Source organism: Melanostigma gelatinosum, assembly GCF_949748355.1.
Source record: "Melanostigma gelatinosum genome assembly, chromosome: 13".
NCBI classification, from domain to species: domain Eukaryota; kingdom Metazoa; phylum Chordata; class Actinopteri; order Perciformes; family Zoarcidae; genus Melanostigma; species Melanostigma gelatinosum.
In genome coordinates, this window is record NC_136646.1 from 19505459 (window position 1) to 19522388 (window position 16930).

At 44.6% G+C, this 16930-nt stretch overlaps 1 protein-coding gene across 3 annotated transcripts; it reads right to left on the minus strand.

Annotated features, from left to right (window-relative positions):
• Positions 1 to 1430: 1430 nt before the first annotated feature.
• Positions 1431 to 13706, minus strand: nacc1a (nucleus accumbens associated 1, BEN and BTB (POZ) domain containing a). 3 transcript variants are annotated; one of them, XM_079282544.1, is made up of 8 exons: positions 13565 to 13706; positions 9768 to 9921; positions 8647 to 8907; positions 7325 to 7940; positions 6951 to 7121; positions 6088 to 6193; positions 5901 to 5998; positions 1431 to 5387 (listed from the first exon to the last, which is right to left on the minus strand). In XM_079282544.1, the coding sequence occupies exons 2-8, from the start codon at positions 9891 to 9893 to the stop codon at positions 5077 to 5079; spliced, it is 1689 nt and encodes a 562-aa protein (XP_079138670.1). In that variant the 5' UTR covers positions 9894 to 9921; positions 13565 to 13706; the 3' UTR covers positions 1431 to 5076. The 3 variants fall into 3 exon arrangements, with proteins under 3 accessions (XP_079138670.1, XP_079138671.1, XP_079138669.1); XM_079282545.1 differs by lacking the exon at positions 13565 to 13706 and adding an exon at positions 12961 to 13068 and having other exon boundaries at positions 6951 to 7118; XM_079282543.1 differs by lacking the exon at positions 13565 to 13706 and adding an exon at positions 12961 to 13068.
• Between the last annotated feature and the right edge of the window lie 3224 nt (positions 13707 to 16930).

Sequence of the window (16930 nt, forward strand, 5' to 3'; positions counted from 1 at the left end):
GAGGGAAGCTTCTTTTTGGACATTGCAGTGCAATCATAGATTGAAGAGCGCCCTCTTGTGGCCCTGCATTGGAATTGACGCAAAATTGCGGAGACTGTAAAATGAAATAAATTATAACTGTTTTATTAATCCAATCAGAATAGTCTCCGTGTATCCTGTACTTCACTAGATACCACAGCATGGGAGCATTTCACCCCAGCTAAATCCTTAAAACATATTCCTCAGATAACATGAACAAGGATACATACAGGACAATTATGTAACAACTGTAATGAATTCCAGTACGCCTTAAAAGTATATTAATCAATGTATTTCCACTAGTGAGCCGTAAAACACCACAACAGGATGACAGATACACAGCAATCTCATTTCATATTTCATGTCAGCTCTGTTGTGGTCTGCACAAACTCTTTAACTTTGCATGTGTACATGCTGATGCTGCAAGGTAAGCATAACTGAAAACAGCTCCGATCCAACCATACATTAAATGTGCATTGGTTACAGCACGATGGATACACGTGTGGTCACATTTCATCGTGTCCCCTTCCTTGCCCACCAAGCGACACCATGACAGGTTTAAGTTTGATCTGCCGAGCTGGAAGACCTGAAGTTGTTCGTGCAGTCTTATCCGCTATAGAGTTGCTGCAGTCACTTGTCTTGTCGCCCTTTCAACACTGGGTGGGGCTCTACGAATGGAAATCAGAAAGACAAACTTGATTCTGCTCTGGGCCTTCCAGTGTTGGTTTGATGAGGTCATACATGCAAAGAATAGGAGGAGCGTGCCAGTAGTTTATCTCATACAGTGCGTCATTCGGAATGTGTTGATCTCATTACATTTACATCAGAACTCATCTCATATAGACTGACCATGATCACCATGATCAAATCACTGTTCATGGTTGAAGTCGTTACAATAGCCGCGCTGTTTTTAAGTGGTGCTAAAGTTATTAACAATTTGTTGTTTATGTAAAACATAGTTATTCAATAACATGTCTTTACTTTAGGGAAGGTAGAATCACTGTTTAGATACATAACAGGAAGTGCATTTTGAGCCATTATAAAGCTTTATTTCACAATCTTTACACAAAATTATTTCTCACAAGTGGTTGCTCTGTTACAGAGCAGAATATGAAACATGTCAGTGAATACTGGCCTCAGGGGACAGCTGTCCTTCCAGGTAAAGTGCTGTCTATCAAGTGTGAAAGCAAAACTGTAGCCAAATGAAGGCAGGAACTACTGTCTGAGGCGATATGTTCACAAAGCATGACAGCATCCAGGTGTGAGGAGTGAAGTGTGCACGAGGAGGAACATAAAACAAGCATGCATGTTTCAACTTTTATCTGTAGGTTTATGACAGTAACAGCCAGTAGATACAAAAAGAGCCAAAGAGAAATTGTTACAAATCTTTTATTAAGATATCCATTATTTAATCCATTTGACATTTTCTCTATGATTTGTATTTATTTATTTTACAGTTGTTAATGTGCAATTACCTTTGATAATGTCGGGTCACAGTTACAGGGCTTTCACAAAGTTATTGGCACTTGGAACACAGATAGAAATAGGATGAGCAGTACAGGATGTCCACTGGCGCTACAGGGTTACAGAGGGCAAGGAGCAGGGGCAAAGACATGGGCAGACCGATTACTGCACAGGTTGTGATGAAGCGCCGTTTCTGGGTAAATATATACCTCATGCTGCGAGTGCACAACAAACAATCTGACCTCTATGTATAATATACAGTATTTATCTATACATGTGTATAATCATATTTATATATGTACTGTTTAGTGACAAAAGGTTCCCCATGCCGTGCCACACCTCATCTATTCAAGTGTGTAGGTCTACATGTTTTGTAAACGCATATGTTGAAGATACAGAAATTGCAATGTGCTAAGAAGAACGTGCTGAAAAAAAAAGAAAAGCATGACATCATTCTATTCTCAAACATACAACGCCACCACACTCACACACCTATTGCAGATGAAGCGGTGTGCAAGAAGGTTGTGAGTGAGGTTACGTTTACATCAGAGAGCTTAACATTGACGGGTACAATAACCATAGTTCTTCTACTCTAGGCTCATGAGGCTCATTAGACTGGGTCAATGCTAAGGAGTACAAGTCATCCAGGAGTTCACTGTGTAATATGGTTACTGTAAGAAGCAAAGTTAAGTTGTTCCTTGCTTTAAAGGCTTCTTTACGTTTTGGATTTGTTGTTTTCTATGTGAGACTCGATACTTTTCTAAGGAAATCGATGGCAATTGCGCTCTGATTTCCCTAATACCTCTTTAAAGGACACGATCAATAACAGTCCTGTGATGTTGGAACTAAATCCAGACTTTTTATTTGGCTATTGGCATACCTGGTATTTTTAGACATGCTCAATAAGATATGAAGAAGATAGAATTCAATTTCATTTCTAGATTGAATGTGAATCTATTATCGTGGATTTATTCAGAAAACCTTTATTTTGACATATTTAAAGTCTGAAATGACAGGTTAATCTATTGTATAACACCATGTGATACCCCAGCAATGTATGCTACTTTAAATGCACGAACTAAAGTCGTGTCATCATTTTTAAAAACAACGGGGAAGAACGTGACGATGTAATCTGAGCTGAACTGTAAACTTGGCCAAGTTAAAAAGCCACTAAGCCAATCAAATGTACACATTATAATCTCGATTTAACCACCTAACACCACTGCTTTGCCTCTCTCTCTCTCTCTCTTGAAATGCATGAATAAACGTGCGGAAGTGAAACATGACACCAGCTGCATGAAGGACAGGAAGCACAGCAGTCTTCAAAGACACTGGAGAGGTATGAGGGGGAGGGGTGCTCACGAGGCAGCAACAGTCAAATGTAGAGCTTGCTGAGGTTTTGTTGTCATTACCCTTTTAGAGAATACTTACAAGGTACTGCATTTCTGTTTCTGTCCATATATATCATTTCAGTAAACGCATCATAAGTTTGAATCAATAATGAAAATAGGCTGAGCGTCATCCATCATGTTATTTCTTCAATAAAGATTGACTCAACTGCCATAAAATAAGACGTCAATTTCTTCCCGGCTTTCAGAAATTCGAACCTTGTTGGAAACGCTCCTCCAGAAGGAGAAAGTAATCAGTCGTCTGTGAGAGCCCTTCACATTCCCAAGTCACACCCAGACCACTTCCACGTCTATCCATCTGCACCAGGAATCCTCTGTGCCAAAACTCTCCGGTCATTCAAGAAGCTTTAAAGCAAACTTTTCACAGAACAAAAAAAGGGTCCGTTTTTGACATTTCATAATCAGATGCATCCAGCAACAGAAAGGAAGAACACTTGGGATTTAACTCAACAGTCATCTTGATTATTTACAGTAGGAATTTGTGCCACTTCGAAAAACAAGAAACACACGCAGACATGGAAAAAAAACAGAAAGGAGAAATTCCACCTAAAGGGTTTCAATTGCTACACATTTCTCAAAAGGTGCAGGTTCATTAAGGTGCAGAAACCGCCACTCCCACGAAAGGTGCAAAATCATGTCAAACTCTTCAAATAAAACCGTCAGCCGTTTTGAATTTCCTTCGTCGACACATGAATAAACGACATACTAAAAAAAAAAGGCTCTCCTTCTTTCCCAAAGAACTGCTTCGCGCACACATGGATCGTACCATTAAACTCTATTTGCTTCGCGCAATATTGCCTCCTCGTGACATCGCTGTACCCACCAGGCAATCAAAAGGCACACTCCAATGGTCCAGAATTATTTCCTGTGGATTTTGCAGTTTATTTTCATTTTCAATAACTTCAGTACAAAGAAAGTATCGGAGTTGTCATATCAATACAACCTTTTAACCGCTCATCCTTGAACTCGTGGGTCAATGTCTTATTGAAGGAGGCAAACATTGCAGGTTCACGACTAAACAAGAGACGGATATCACAGACTAACAGTCAAGCCAGCTCAATCAGTCTTATTATTCCTTCCGTGCCCGCGAGCAGAAGATGAAACGCTTCAGATTTAGCAGTTCAACTGCTCATTCCATCACTCTGCACTTCCAAATTAAGATAAAAATAAATGGCTATGGGTCTTGTGATAAAACTGCTTTATTGAACTCCTTTTTATGCAAAAATAGCACTTTTCCATATTTGACGAGACCTCTTTCAATAGAACATGAAGATCGAGATTTTAAAACAATCCCTTTCACTCTCTCGGCTCACACCGTGTCTAGGCATGGGCGCTTGTATAAATATAGTTTATCTTCTAAAAATATGATCCATCTTTGATTACCTGTTGCCCTTTAAACGTTCTTTACAGTCAACTCAGTAAAAAGCTTTCCCCTTTCACTCTGGATCACTTTGTTTCAGTTCACAGACGGAGAAACATGCTAACAATTTAGAAAACAGAGAAAGATGAGACACATTTCCGTAAGACACTGCACAGTGAAACACTCGGGTGCAAATCTCTGGTCGAGAGAGCGACGATGTGGCGGCGAATACTTGCAGGGCGGTGAGTGGAGGATGCGAGGGGAGGAAGAACAGGTAGTGTTAATGTTTACTGTTGCATCTATTTTAAACTGACTTATTGTTCCTAGGCTGGATTACAAGATGTCAGGGTTGCATAGAGAAAAAAATGCCACTGACACTTAAAAATTCAGTATACTCGCCACCTCAACTCCATCAAGCCGAAAACCTTCCTCCTCAGGCTACACTGGCAACTCACCCCATCACCTGCGTTCAAGGGAATGTATTTAATATGTAATAACAGTGGATGCACTTACACACATTAAAAAGACAAGGGGAGGCAGAGGGCAGTTAGGAGGAAACCCTCTCACTCTCTCCCTTTACTCGACGAACTCCATTGTACAGTCATAAAGCGAACATTTAACTTTTCATGTCCTGGTTACATCAGGGTAACAACAACTGTTGACCCGAGCAGTGTCGTATAGATAGTCAGATGTGAGAGATCAGCGTGGACCAAAGAGTGTAGAGGCAAGCAGAACTGGGGAATACTGGTGTGCGTGTGTGTGTGTGTGTGAGTGTGTGTGTGAGTGTGTGTGTCACCAAACTTCAAACTTCCCCGGACACAATGTTCAAAATAACGGTCCTCCGTCCCCGCCCACACCTGGTAGCGATTCACCTGAAGAGCCACCTGACTCCATGCCAGCACCGCCGGCGGCCTCCAGAGAGGCGGGGTCGAAGGCTGGATCCGCCCCCAGGGTGTCGTCCTCAATCTTGACGTGGTCGGGAAGGAAAGCGGTGTAGGCGTCGCTCTCCGCCATCAGCAGCTTCAGCTTGGGGATCCAGCTCTTACGGACTACGCGTCTGGCGTTGGTGCACATGTCGGCTGCGATGGCGTTCATCTCGCTCTCTTTGAAGGTGGTGGCAAAGTTCTGGCAATAAACTGCCGTGGAAAAAGGAACACACAGACAAAAAGGTTAGGCTGATTGCACCTTATGCTGGGAACTACAACAAAGGCATTAAACATGTGCTGCTGCCTCTCATCTCACGAACGAGATGCAGGGACTTTTTATTCATCTTCACAAAGTGAACCCGGACTTCACTGAGCTATCAAAAGGAGTTACACAAGTTATCCCTTTCCATAAATGTCTGAACACATTATGACGTATGTACACTCACACATATGTGAACGTAGGTGGATGTTGCTACCTAGTGGTCACTGTGGGTAATTACCTAATGCTGATCACAGGGAGCCAATCATCTCCCATTTGAACTTTTATCCAAAAGTAGCCTAAAAACAGGCATGTTTGGCTGTTAAATGAATAAAGACATATAACAGCCAAACATTGAATTGAGTAACAACATGCTTTACAACATGCATGTATATGTTTCTGTGAAATATGAGTGCATGGTGAAAATGTGGAAGTTGTTTGCATGCCTGTGCATGTACGCTCACATTTGACCGCATGCAGAACTCTGTTGTCCAGGGGCTTGCGGCTCGGGTCATTGGTGGACGAGCGGATGCCTGTTCCACAGCTGTTGGCCAGAGTATTCCTGATACATCAAAAAATAAGAATGATTTGCACGGAACACAGGACAGATACACGTGTTATATCCCTCTAATAACAGCAGAGGGAACAAACCTGTCAAAGAAGGCGGCCAGCAGCCTCCTGAGAAGCACCTTGTGTCTGGTCCCTGCGCTCACATGACAGTTCATTAGCTGGGCTCGCGATATATACACAGAAGTACCTGCAAAGAAAGCACACGCAATGAAAACCAGCAAGCAAATGAACCAGCGAACATCATCAGTACGCATCACCATTCATGACCCATTTATTGTCTCGCTTTTACAACAGGGTGACCTGTTCATTTTCAGATTTGATGGTTCGTAATGATAACGATCTACACTGTGATTTACTGGAATTGATCATCTGTTTATCTAGTGGCGAGTGGGATTCATATCAGGGAGTGAGGAGGCTGTTCTTGGGAGTTTTGCTTCTTTGCCAACCTAAACTTATTTTTCTCTTCATTGCTCTCTTTCTCTACATACATACATCATCATAATGAGTATAATCTTAATATTATTATGTTATTAACAATACATTTCTTTTCTTGTTTTTTTTGCCTTAAAACTACCCATCAATACTAGCTTGGTGTATGTTACCTCCCTCCCTTTCTTTCTTTGTTCATTCTCTCTCTCAGTCACGCAATATATTGAGAGGAATGTGCCTGTACGGTAACACAGACATTGCCATAGGAAGTCCTTGACATACCAACACACCGAGTCACATGTGTAGTACTGCAACGTGATCCGAGGACAGCTTCCTCTAAATATGTGAATACATATCACGGTCTTGTTTAGATTCCTTGAACCAACTGGCGTTGACATATTGATGCATGTGTACTTCACACCTTAAGTGTATTTCTCTCCGACACGGATATACATATATCTCGCATTTTGTCAAAGGCTTTGATTAACACTTCGAAAAGAAGACACAAGGCATACCTGAGACTAACTCTAGCTTCTCAGCGGGGTCTCCTTCCTTGTACAGTTTGGGATGAGAGCGGTTGCCGATCTGAGCGATGAGTTCTACGGGGAGACACGTGAGGTCTCTGCCTCGCATGCGACCCCGTGTCTCTGTGTGGTCTGGTAGAGCCTCAACACGTTCACCAGCTGCTGGAGAAAAACAAAGCGGCAGAATCAGAATAAAACCGTATCGCTTTAACACACAGAGAAAATAGATTAAAGCCATAAAGATAAAACAGGGAAACTCAGCAGTGGAAGCAAAAAGTATCCATCATGGAAGATATAAGTCAGACCACATGTTCGCCATCTTTCAGGTGCAACTATAAACACTGCTCTGTCTCATTGTCCATTACCTGCGGCTCCCATATTGAGCATGCTGTACATGGTATACATGTTGCAGATTTGCCTGTACTGCTCTTCAGCACATTCATCCGTCCCCTCTTCCTCTTCTTCATCATCATGGTAGCTGATCGGCGAGTCGCTGGCGTAGGTGCTCAGGGTGCCGGGGCTGGCGCCCTCCGACATGCCGAGGCCTGCGGCAGAGCTCCCGTTGGTGCCGGCGCTGCCACTAAGCCCGCCGCTGGCCACCATGCCCACCAGGCTGGTTACGTTGGCACCCATACCCATGGCCAGTCCGAGGGCTCCGGGGCTCTGAATGGCACTGCCCCGCACCGCCTCCTGGGAATAGCGGGCTGCCTTCCGGGCCCCGCCTCCTCCCCCTGAGCCCGTCCCGCTTCCACCCTCCCACAGCCGCTTGGCCACAGGAGTGCAGACCACCGAGTACGGAGTAGCTGCTTCCGGCTGGCTAGAGGGCTGCTCCGTCTTCACCCGTGATACCAGAGGGAGCGGCGTCAGGCACGAGGCAGGCCGGCCTGCGCCGTTACTGGTCTGCGTCACGGGGCTCTGGGGCTCCGAAGGCGGGGCCTCCTCAGCGTGAAGGCCCTGCGAGTCGCAGCTGGGAGAGGAGACCTAGAAATGAATGTACATCAACGTTGTGTCAGCATCAGCATACACGAACACATCGATGTACCAACAGATGTGCGTTTGCGTGTCGGGTTTTGTCCTGCTGGTGGCTCCAAAGGATGGTCAGTCTGTTCGTCTAACGGCTAGGCTTCTCAACAACCATTGGCTAGATTCCCTTCATATTCTGCATGAATATTCCTGGTTTTCATCTAGAACCATCGTCACACTATAACTTCACCAGCACTTCACTTGGGATGCACCAATCCATCTTTTCTTTAGTCCTGGTACCTATACCGGGGCTTTGGGCATCGACCGATCCAGAGTACTGATCTGGTACCAGTGTTTCAAGCAAACAATAAGCTGGACTTAAACATTGCTTTTGTAAAAAAAAATCAAAATCAATCGATAAATGTACAGAACTGTTATTTATTGAAATAACGGCATCCAATACCAGATTAGGCCATCGCCACCAACGCCCAAAAACAGAATTGCAATTAACACTAAACATCCATTTTTGTAATATTGTTTTCTTTTGATTTGACCCACTGGAATCTCTGCCACTGAGAATGTAGCTGCCACCTAAAATGTAAATGACATTTGGTTTATTTGCGCTCAAAGCATTGAAAACTTAAAAAGTTGAACACTCAAACGCTTCTCGTCCCATTTTCTGCCTCAGATACTGTGTTCCAACAGAAATCTATTTCAGCCTTACCTTGAGGAAGAACTCGGTGCCCTTCTCCATGATCTGTTGGATCTGCAGGAAGCCGGCGGTATACATGAGCAGGAACTGGTCCCCTACCGTCATGCTGAGACGGCCCGTGTAGCAGAAAGACAAAATCTGCTGGAAGCTCTGTGGCTGCACCGCCGACGGGAGCTCCACCACGGTCGGGCTCGTCTCACCGCCTCCGCTGTTGCTGTTGCTGAAAAGGTCCCGGAAATAAGAACTGCTAGCAGCCAGCACAGCTCGATGGGCCTGAGACAAAAACAGATGTATAACAGATAGAAACCGTCCCATTAGAACTGAGAAGACAGCATTAAATGTCAGATTTTAGATCAGAGAGAGTTCCTTGCTATGAGGACACGATCGCAAGAGACTCTTACAAACTAATTGACTGAATTGGCTGGATAGTTTAAATACACTCGAGTATAAATGAAAAAGACGAAGATATTAACCATTAAGCAAGCGTTTGGTGCCAAGTATTGGTAAATGTAATCAGTATTTAAGTACGGCTGTTCTTCTTTATGCATTTATTTAATAGGTTTTTAACATAATATGAATCCTAAAATACCGATTTGAAGTTCTCCCAAAGAAAACGAAAATCAAAGTGACAGCTCTTTTAGTTTTAGGGTCCAAGATTAGAGTAAGGAATGACATCCAGCAGAGACTCAGGGCCATTCAATTGGGGGAAATCTAACCCATTGTCTCTACAGACGAAGTAGGAAATGACGCGCTGTTAAAGCGCTCCAGTTGTCATTCCAAGTGAAGACTGCAGCGGGTGATTTAACTCATCTCCAAACCTTCAGCTAGACGGGAAGAGTTTCGTAAAATCTCTCTCAAATCCACGCTGAGATGAAAAGCGGCTCTCTGTGAAAGTGCGTCATCATTCCAGGTTGGACTGTCCGGTTAAAAAGTTATAAAAGTTAAAAGCTGTTTCCAGACTATCCAAACAACACTTCTTTTGAAGTATACTGGCATTCCATCCTCCACACAACCAGGCTGCCATGGAGCCACCGGACTCATCGTTCACACCTAAGCCTTAGCGTCTCTAAATTTAGCCTGGACTTTCAACGTTTTTTTTTTAAACGGTAATTACTCGCTTGTCCCATCAGTACCTTGAAGACATGGCCCTTAACCACCACGGAGACATCGCAGTAGAGGCCCTGCAGCCGCTGCTCATTCAGACACTCCAAGACATTGTTGCCAAAGTTTGGGATCGCCATCTGGAGGGTCTGGGCCATGGTGCGCCGACGCACACCACCAAAGGGTCTTGTTCGGGGGAAAGAAAGAAAAACAGAGAGAATTGAAAAGTGTGAGAAGGAAATTACAGTAAGCGACACTGTAATACACATGTTATAAACCCCGGTTATTAAGCATTGAACTATCAGGCTGTTGCCGTTTATGCGTTGAGTCAGCACATGCAGTGCCATACACGCTACTGCTCAACAGGATTTTCATTTGAGTGTTCCCACTGTTTTATGGTCACGAGCGGGGTCGTGTTTCCAGGTGGGATGAGCTGGGAATGCCCATTCACCACAATGACAAACACCGTTTTATCCTGTGCTGTGTCTTTTGTGTAAGAGGCAGGAGGCAATGCAAGGAGGAGGTGTAATGTAACATGGCTGTGTTAAAAAGAGAGAGAGAGAGAGAGAGAGAGAGAGAGAGAGAGAGCGAGAGAGAGAGAGGGAGAACGGGCCTAAAACACAAAACAGGTGAGGTATGTCAGACTCTTACATTAACGGACACAATAAAACGTCTGACAGTATTTCACGAGGACAAAGTAAAGCCAAACATACACTAAATCTAATAGAAGTCGACTTTTTATGACTACTAGGCCAAATTATTCACAGTGAAACACCTTCTAGAGGGGAAAGAAAGTCCCGAATAAGCATTCTATCCCTCGGCATATCCAATTGACACGGACCACAAATATTTCTTCACGCGGTCCCACTGAGGGATTTTAGCAGGCTAACAGGACGTTGATATTTGAAAGTTGTGCTGAAGCGTCCCGGGATATTCTACATTGCATTAAACCTATACGTCACCTCGCAGTCGTTGTTTTGGCCAGGAGCGGGCTCAGTAAAAGCCTTTTTATTTTCCGTTTTCAATGAGCTATGAACCCCCGTGTCCTCAGATAACCGGCCCATGCTCTGTTATTCTACGTGCAAAAAGCGTGTTGCCTAAACAAACAGCACAGAGCATGTTTCCATCCACTTCTATCAACAGTCAAAAGGCAAACATACACGCCTCACCGTCCCGTAGATTCCTATGTTATGAGAGTCAATATTAAATTAAAGAGAAGCAAAGATTGCTCTGCTGAGGATGTGAACGCTGTGCACAGACTGTGTGTTACGGCTCAATTCCGTGAGACCGAGCTTTGTATTCAGTGTCAGGATATGTAAAGACACCAGATATTTTCTTTTATGCTTTAGAATTTGTATACATGACCTCATTCGACACAATAGCGTGGGGAGGATTCTACTTACGGGATTCACATGTATAAGCATTATATACCCCCTGTACCCACAACCACCACATTACCTCCACAATCACAGCTAGGACAACAGACCCATTGATAAGCCCACGTGGTGGCATTTTATTGGCCATAAACCTTTACTTAAAGCAGAATAGCAGCCACGAGGGTTCTCACAGACACAGAGGAGTGTACGGGCCGAGACAAAGCTGCTTTTCCACTTACAAACGTCGCATGGGTGCTAGCTGCATGCGCACACGCGTGAAGATACACACCAAACAAAGGCAATCTCTGATACTGTGAGAACAAACTGATTGAAGCCCACCCTGCGAGAGGCATACAACCAACTTTGGTGTGACTGACCGCTGGAGTGAGCCGCCCCATCATATCCAAAGCCTTTCATTTGGGACCTCGCCAAGCTCCAGGGTAAAGAGAAATGCTCTCTTTGTCTCCGTCTCACTCAAGCTCCATCTCCCTCATACTAAAACACAGATGCGCACACACACAAACTCAAACAAACCCACAAAAGGCACACTGAGTCACACACAGGCATTAGACAATACTGCTTGTTTACAGTTTGGCGAGCCGCAGTAAGCACACATGCGTGCACATAAAAGACACACAAACACGGGGCTGAGAGCAGGGTGTGTTTGCACAGTTTGCCCTGACAGTGAGAGAGAATGTGACTGTGTGTGTGTGTGTGTGTGTGTGTGCATGTGTGTATTTATGCACCAAGGAGGGGCAGTGAGGCCTGCTGAGATGAGAGGGATCAACTCAGGTCCTTATTCCATTAAATATATCGATCGCAGCCATGTGAACGAATTAAATTCACCCGAACTCACCCTGTGGCTTCTACCAACCATGGTGGGGAAAGTAGGTCATTCATACTCACAACATACTTCAGATTCAGACTTTTTTATTCTTAAGCCTGGAGAATGTTTTGCCCACATTCAGAGGGCTTATGTTATGTTGTGATAGGACGGCTGTCAACATATTTCGGAACTCATACCGTCCGGCTACTTTCCAGTTGTACCTTTGAAAAGAGCATGGGCTCCTCTGACACTGCTGTGTGGACGATTACTGTGGAGTCATTGGTGCAGCTGGCACACAATGCATTCCCTCTATAGGTATTTCCTGGTTCTCATGTGCCCTTGCCTGCAAATCAAGACATATGCACAGGCCCGATTCCTGGTTATTCTTGTATAACAGGGGGGGGGGGGGGGGGGGTCCTGAGTATAAAAGCAGCACAGCCATCGAAAGCTTCTAAACTTCTCAACTTCAGATGCTGTGCCTGTGGATACCTTTTTATGAGTGTCCCCGACTAAATGCTGGCTCTGTGCAGAAACGTGGACACCGGAAAGGATGCCGGGTAACGGGGACCAGATAAGGAGCTCGTTAACACACCGCGCCGTGTGCCAGTCGACACGCCGGGTGTGCTCCACTGTCTGCTGGCACCGGAGCCGGGAGGCGACGGGAGGAGGAGGAGGGAGGCGACACATGATGGCAGCGAGCCTCGGTGATACCCGGGTGAGGGCGACGGTGTGTTCCCGTTTACGTGCCGTCAAATGACACTCAAGTATATTAATCGAAATCATCCCGAAGCAGACTAAGCGGTCTCACTGAGTCCCCTTTCTCCACTGTGGCTGACATGTTTGATGCCATCTCCCCATCCGCAGCAGGCCTATGGAGGTGGCTAATGGCTAAGCTAACACTACTGTTAAATATTTTTGGGTTCGCCCCGGCGCACCATCCACCTCATGCACGCTCAGCCCAGCTGCACAATGTCAAGCATTTCCGCCATAGTCCACACTCAAACACATCAACAAAACACTTACTGCCTGCGCGGGACGAGGTAGCTGCGCTGCGACGCCGGTTGTCAAGCCCAAATGTTGCTTATTTAAATATTTTGGTGATGGGGGAAATCGCTCCCCCTGCCATTCTCCATTCTACCGACATCAACAGGTCATCCCAGGACACGCAGCAGCTGAGGGCGAGCCAGACGGAACCAGTGCGGCACGGGGGGGGGGGGAGCACAACAAGGCACAATTCTTCACAAGCGGCGCTCGCAAAGTGTTGCCGTGCCAACAACAACAAAAACTGACTGCCATCGCAATTTTGCATATTTGAGATAAGAGTTAGTTTCCAGTAAATATAACTACAAACATCGAAGTTGCTACTGAGGTGCATTTCACTGTTTGAAAAGGCGAAAGAAAGTTTAGGACTGTGCCGAGCTGGTCAGGTCCCCGAAGTGGCACAGCATATTTATCCCAAACTTGTATTGTCCCGTATCTACTGGACCGTTCACCACCATATCCTCGGCGCTATCGAAGGACACCGGCATAGACCCCTCTCCCCCTCCGCCCCCTCTTCTGCCGCCGCCGGTGAATCCTCAGACGACCCCGGCAGGTCGCCTCACACAACGGCAAAAAAGACACTCACCCCCACGCCGGGATGTTGGATGCAGACGCGTTGGTTCAAAGGAGGAGACGCAGCGCTCTCTCTCCCCGCTGTTCCTTGCTCCGGGCAGCCATTCAGTGCGAGCGAAGCGCCGATTGCAGAGCCATCGATGGCGGTACAGTATCCCAGGGGATTGCGGAACACCGAGCCACCGATCGCGCGGAACAGAAGACGAGCATGACGCGCTCGTCATTCAATCGCATGACCGCGTCGAGCGCTGCCTCAATTTAGGGAGAGCCACCTACCCCACGGCGTGGACTGTTTGCGCATTGGCACAGCAAAGCAGCAGCCAGGAAGGGGAAACCAGTTCCCGCCTCTCTCTCTCGCTCTCTCTCTCTCTCTCTCTCCGCATATGAGCGATATAATTGAGGAAAAGTAGGCCGTGCGTGTGCCCGTACTTATTTAACTTGAGTGAACCAGGCGCGCGCATTTAAAGAGTAGGATTAAAGCCGCGCCCTTGTTGCCTGTAAATGAGAAACCTTATAATGCAAACCACAGGGTGACACCCGGCAATCATACCTGCACGTACCTGTGTTATGTAGCCTGTAGTTATATATCTAACCTCTGCTCCACCACGCCATTCCAGAATAAGTAGCTTGCCTTATCCGTTCTGTGTATAGGCCCATGCGTTTATTGTGAAGCTGCTGGCACAACATACTGTATACCATAATGTGTCATGTGACAACAGTACACACAGACATTTCCCATTTGTAGGAATGGATTCATCAATAAATGTCTTCAAAATAGCAGCAATGTCTGGAAGTTCCCTGTGACTTTATTTGAACGGAATGAACCAGAAACCAAACCTTGGTTACACTAAACAGTGTCGTGTTGAAATGCATTTGCCACTGGAAACTGTGACTGTTTGTCATGCATGTCAAAAGTAATTTTCTGCGCTTATGTCAGAGAACCCAACATCTCAGATTGGAGTAAATATAAAGTCACTTGATTGTTTTGTCCTGTCCGTATGTCTGTTATACTGTGTATCCATTCAAGCAAAGGCGGATGAGAGGTCAGAAAACTGGTGATTCAACTCACAAAACTCTTAATCTGGAGATTTGATCCACAGTGGTTTGTCCTCCTTTCAAATGATGCTAATTTGAATGTGAAAGTATGACCAACAATAGAGTAATTGAAGCGTCAACTCACTCGCACATGTTCAGTTTGGTCATATGTGTTAATGTTAAGACACAGTTTGTGCGGTATTACATAATACACATTTTAAATACAGTGTTATTTCCTTTTCCATCTTTCATTATTAAGGATGGAATGGACATACCAGCGTAGCATATGATCTGCCATAGACAATGATGCTTTTCTCAGTAATAAGAACGTTGACACAGTATTTTATTTTTTAATAGTTTATGAGATATATCCCTTAAAATATGTTGTAACTGTATTTGGAACAAGGGAATTGCACAAAGCGAAACTGCAAAACATACAGACCAGTGCCATCTCCTGGTTGTGATTTTCTGTATTATGTTTTCAAGAAAAGCTGATGTCTGTAAAATACAAACTGACATAACGACTCTCTTCGCCTTTTACTCTGAAGTCCAATTTCACTTTTGCTTGATACACCGACCCAGAAATCCTCCAAATACTCTTATAACAAACATTTGCAAATATGCTGTTGCTGCAGTTTGTATGCTGTATTCTTAGCTGCAGCCGAGGGCTTATTTGTGGTCAAAACATAGTTATAATTGCTCACTACTATCACGCAGCATGCACATATTTTCTCTTTTAAATATTTTTGAATGCAGCAGAGAATACATTCCCCAATTTCCTCAGTCACTGCTAACAAACTCTATGCACCATTCTGCCCTGACATGACCCTGTGACTTCAATGAAGACATTTAAGCGCCACTTTGAAAAGTATAATGAAGCTGTCAGATAAATAGTGAAACATTTCCCTGTGAAATATAGTGGAGTAGAAGTAGAGATTGGCATGAAGAGAAAAGAATCAAGTAGTATAACGTTACTTATATTCGTTACATTCCAGCAATGGAACAGGAAATCATTCTCGACCCCGCCCCTTTCTGCCCTCTCCACAGTCCACACAGGTGAATGACGTCCAACAGGTAACGGCTTGCCGAGGAGTTCACCGGTTGTGATGTACATTATTCACAGATGAGGTTAAAGTAGAGTTAAACAAGAGGCCACAAGGTGGTTTACAGTGATTTTAGAACAGCTAAAGGGGATCTTTGGAGATGTCGCCGTCAGGCGAAGATTTGGACTGTGTTCGTTGAGGACTTCGCCTCTTCTGTCCCCACGTGTTCTACTCACACCAAGACAGAAATGGTGAGTTTCAGTTTTTAGATTGACGCTGCAGTCATGGCCCAGTCGTCCCTCTTTCTTCTCGCAACGGTTGTTTTGTTTGTCTCTGTTCATGTGACGGTTTGCTTCCATGCCAATGTTTGGTTCGAGCTGCAACATGACGCTAGTTTGCAGTTGCTTGACTCTTTACTGGCTGAATTCATGATGCTAGTAACATGATTGGTGTTACTCATCAGATTCATGATGACTCTGTTTCAATTAAGTGGCCCAGATGAGCATCATGCAGAATAAAATGCTAATCAGCCATCATTCATTGATTATTTATACCTGTGCTTTCTGTGACATGTAAACATGTCACATGTGAATAAGGCCTATTGGTGACGTCACAATATAGGTCAATGTGGTTAGTAGAACATTGCCACCTGCTGGAAGTGTTTTATAACGAAAATGCACATGACTTGCAATATCATTTGAAATGTTTCTTTTGTTTTGTTTCAACTGTGATCTCAACATTTATCGAGGAGCACCTACACCTGATATCTAAACAGGGCCTCCTATGAACCACTCTCTGCTTGCTGGACAATGATGACACCGTAGCATCAAACAAGTTCAAACTAGGTACTGTTGTTTGTGTTGTGGTTTGCTGATTGAAACTGTCTGCCTGCATTTTGTTTGTGGTGGAATGGCACATATGAAAAATAGAGATGGACATTGGTAGAGTAACCTCAGTCTGATCAATATACGCCCACTGTGGACCATGTCTACTGTGTGTGTGTGTGTGTGCGCGTGAGAGAGAGAGAGAGCTTTGGAGATGGCATTAAGATGATGCTGATCATGACATGATAACAGTGATAACACTGGTCCCTTATTGTTATTTTGTTTTCTAATCTTTAAACTGATATGGTTTAATAAGAAAGTCCAGAAAGGTCTGAATGCTCAACAGACTGGTTCTCTCTTGATAACTCGGGATAGGATAAGATGTAGTGAAATTTACTGAAAGATAAAGATAAATAGTTATATCCCAGGTAGGGGTGTAACGGTACGCGTATTCGTATTGAACCGTTCGGTACGAGG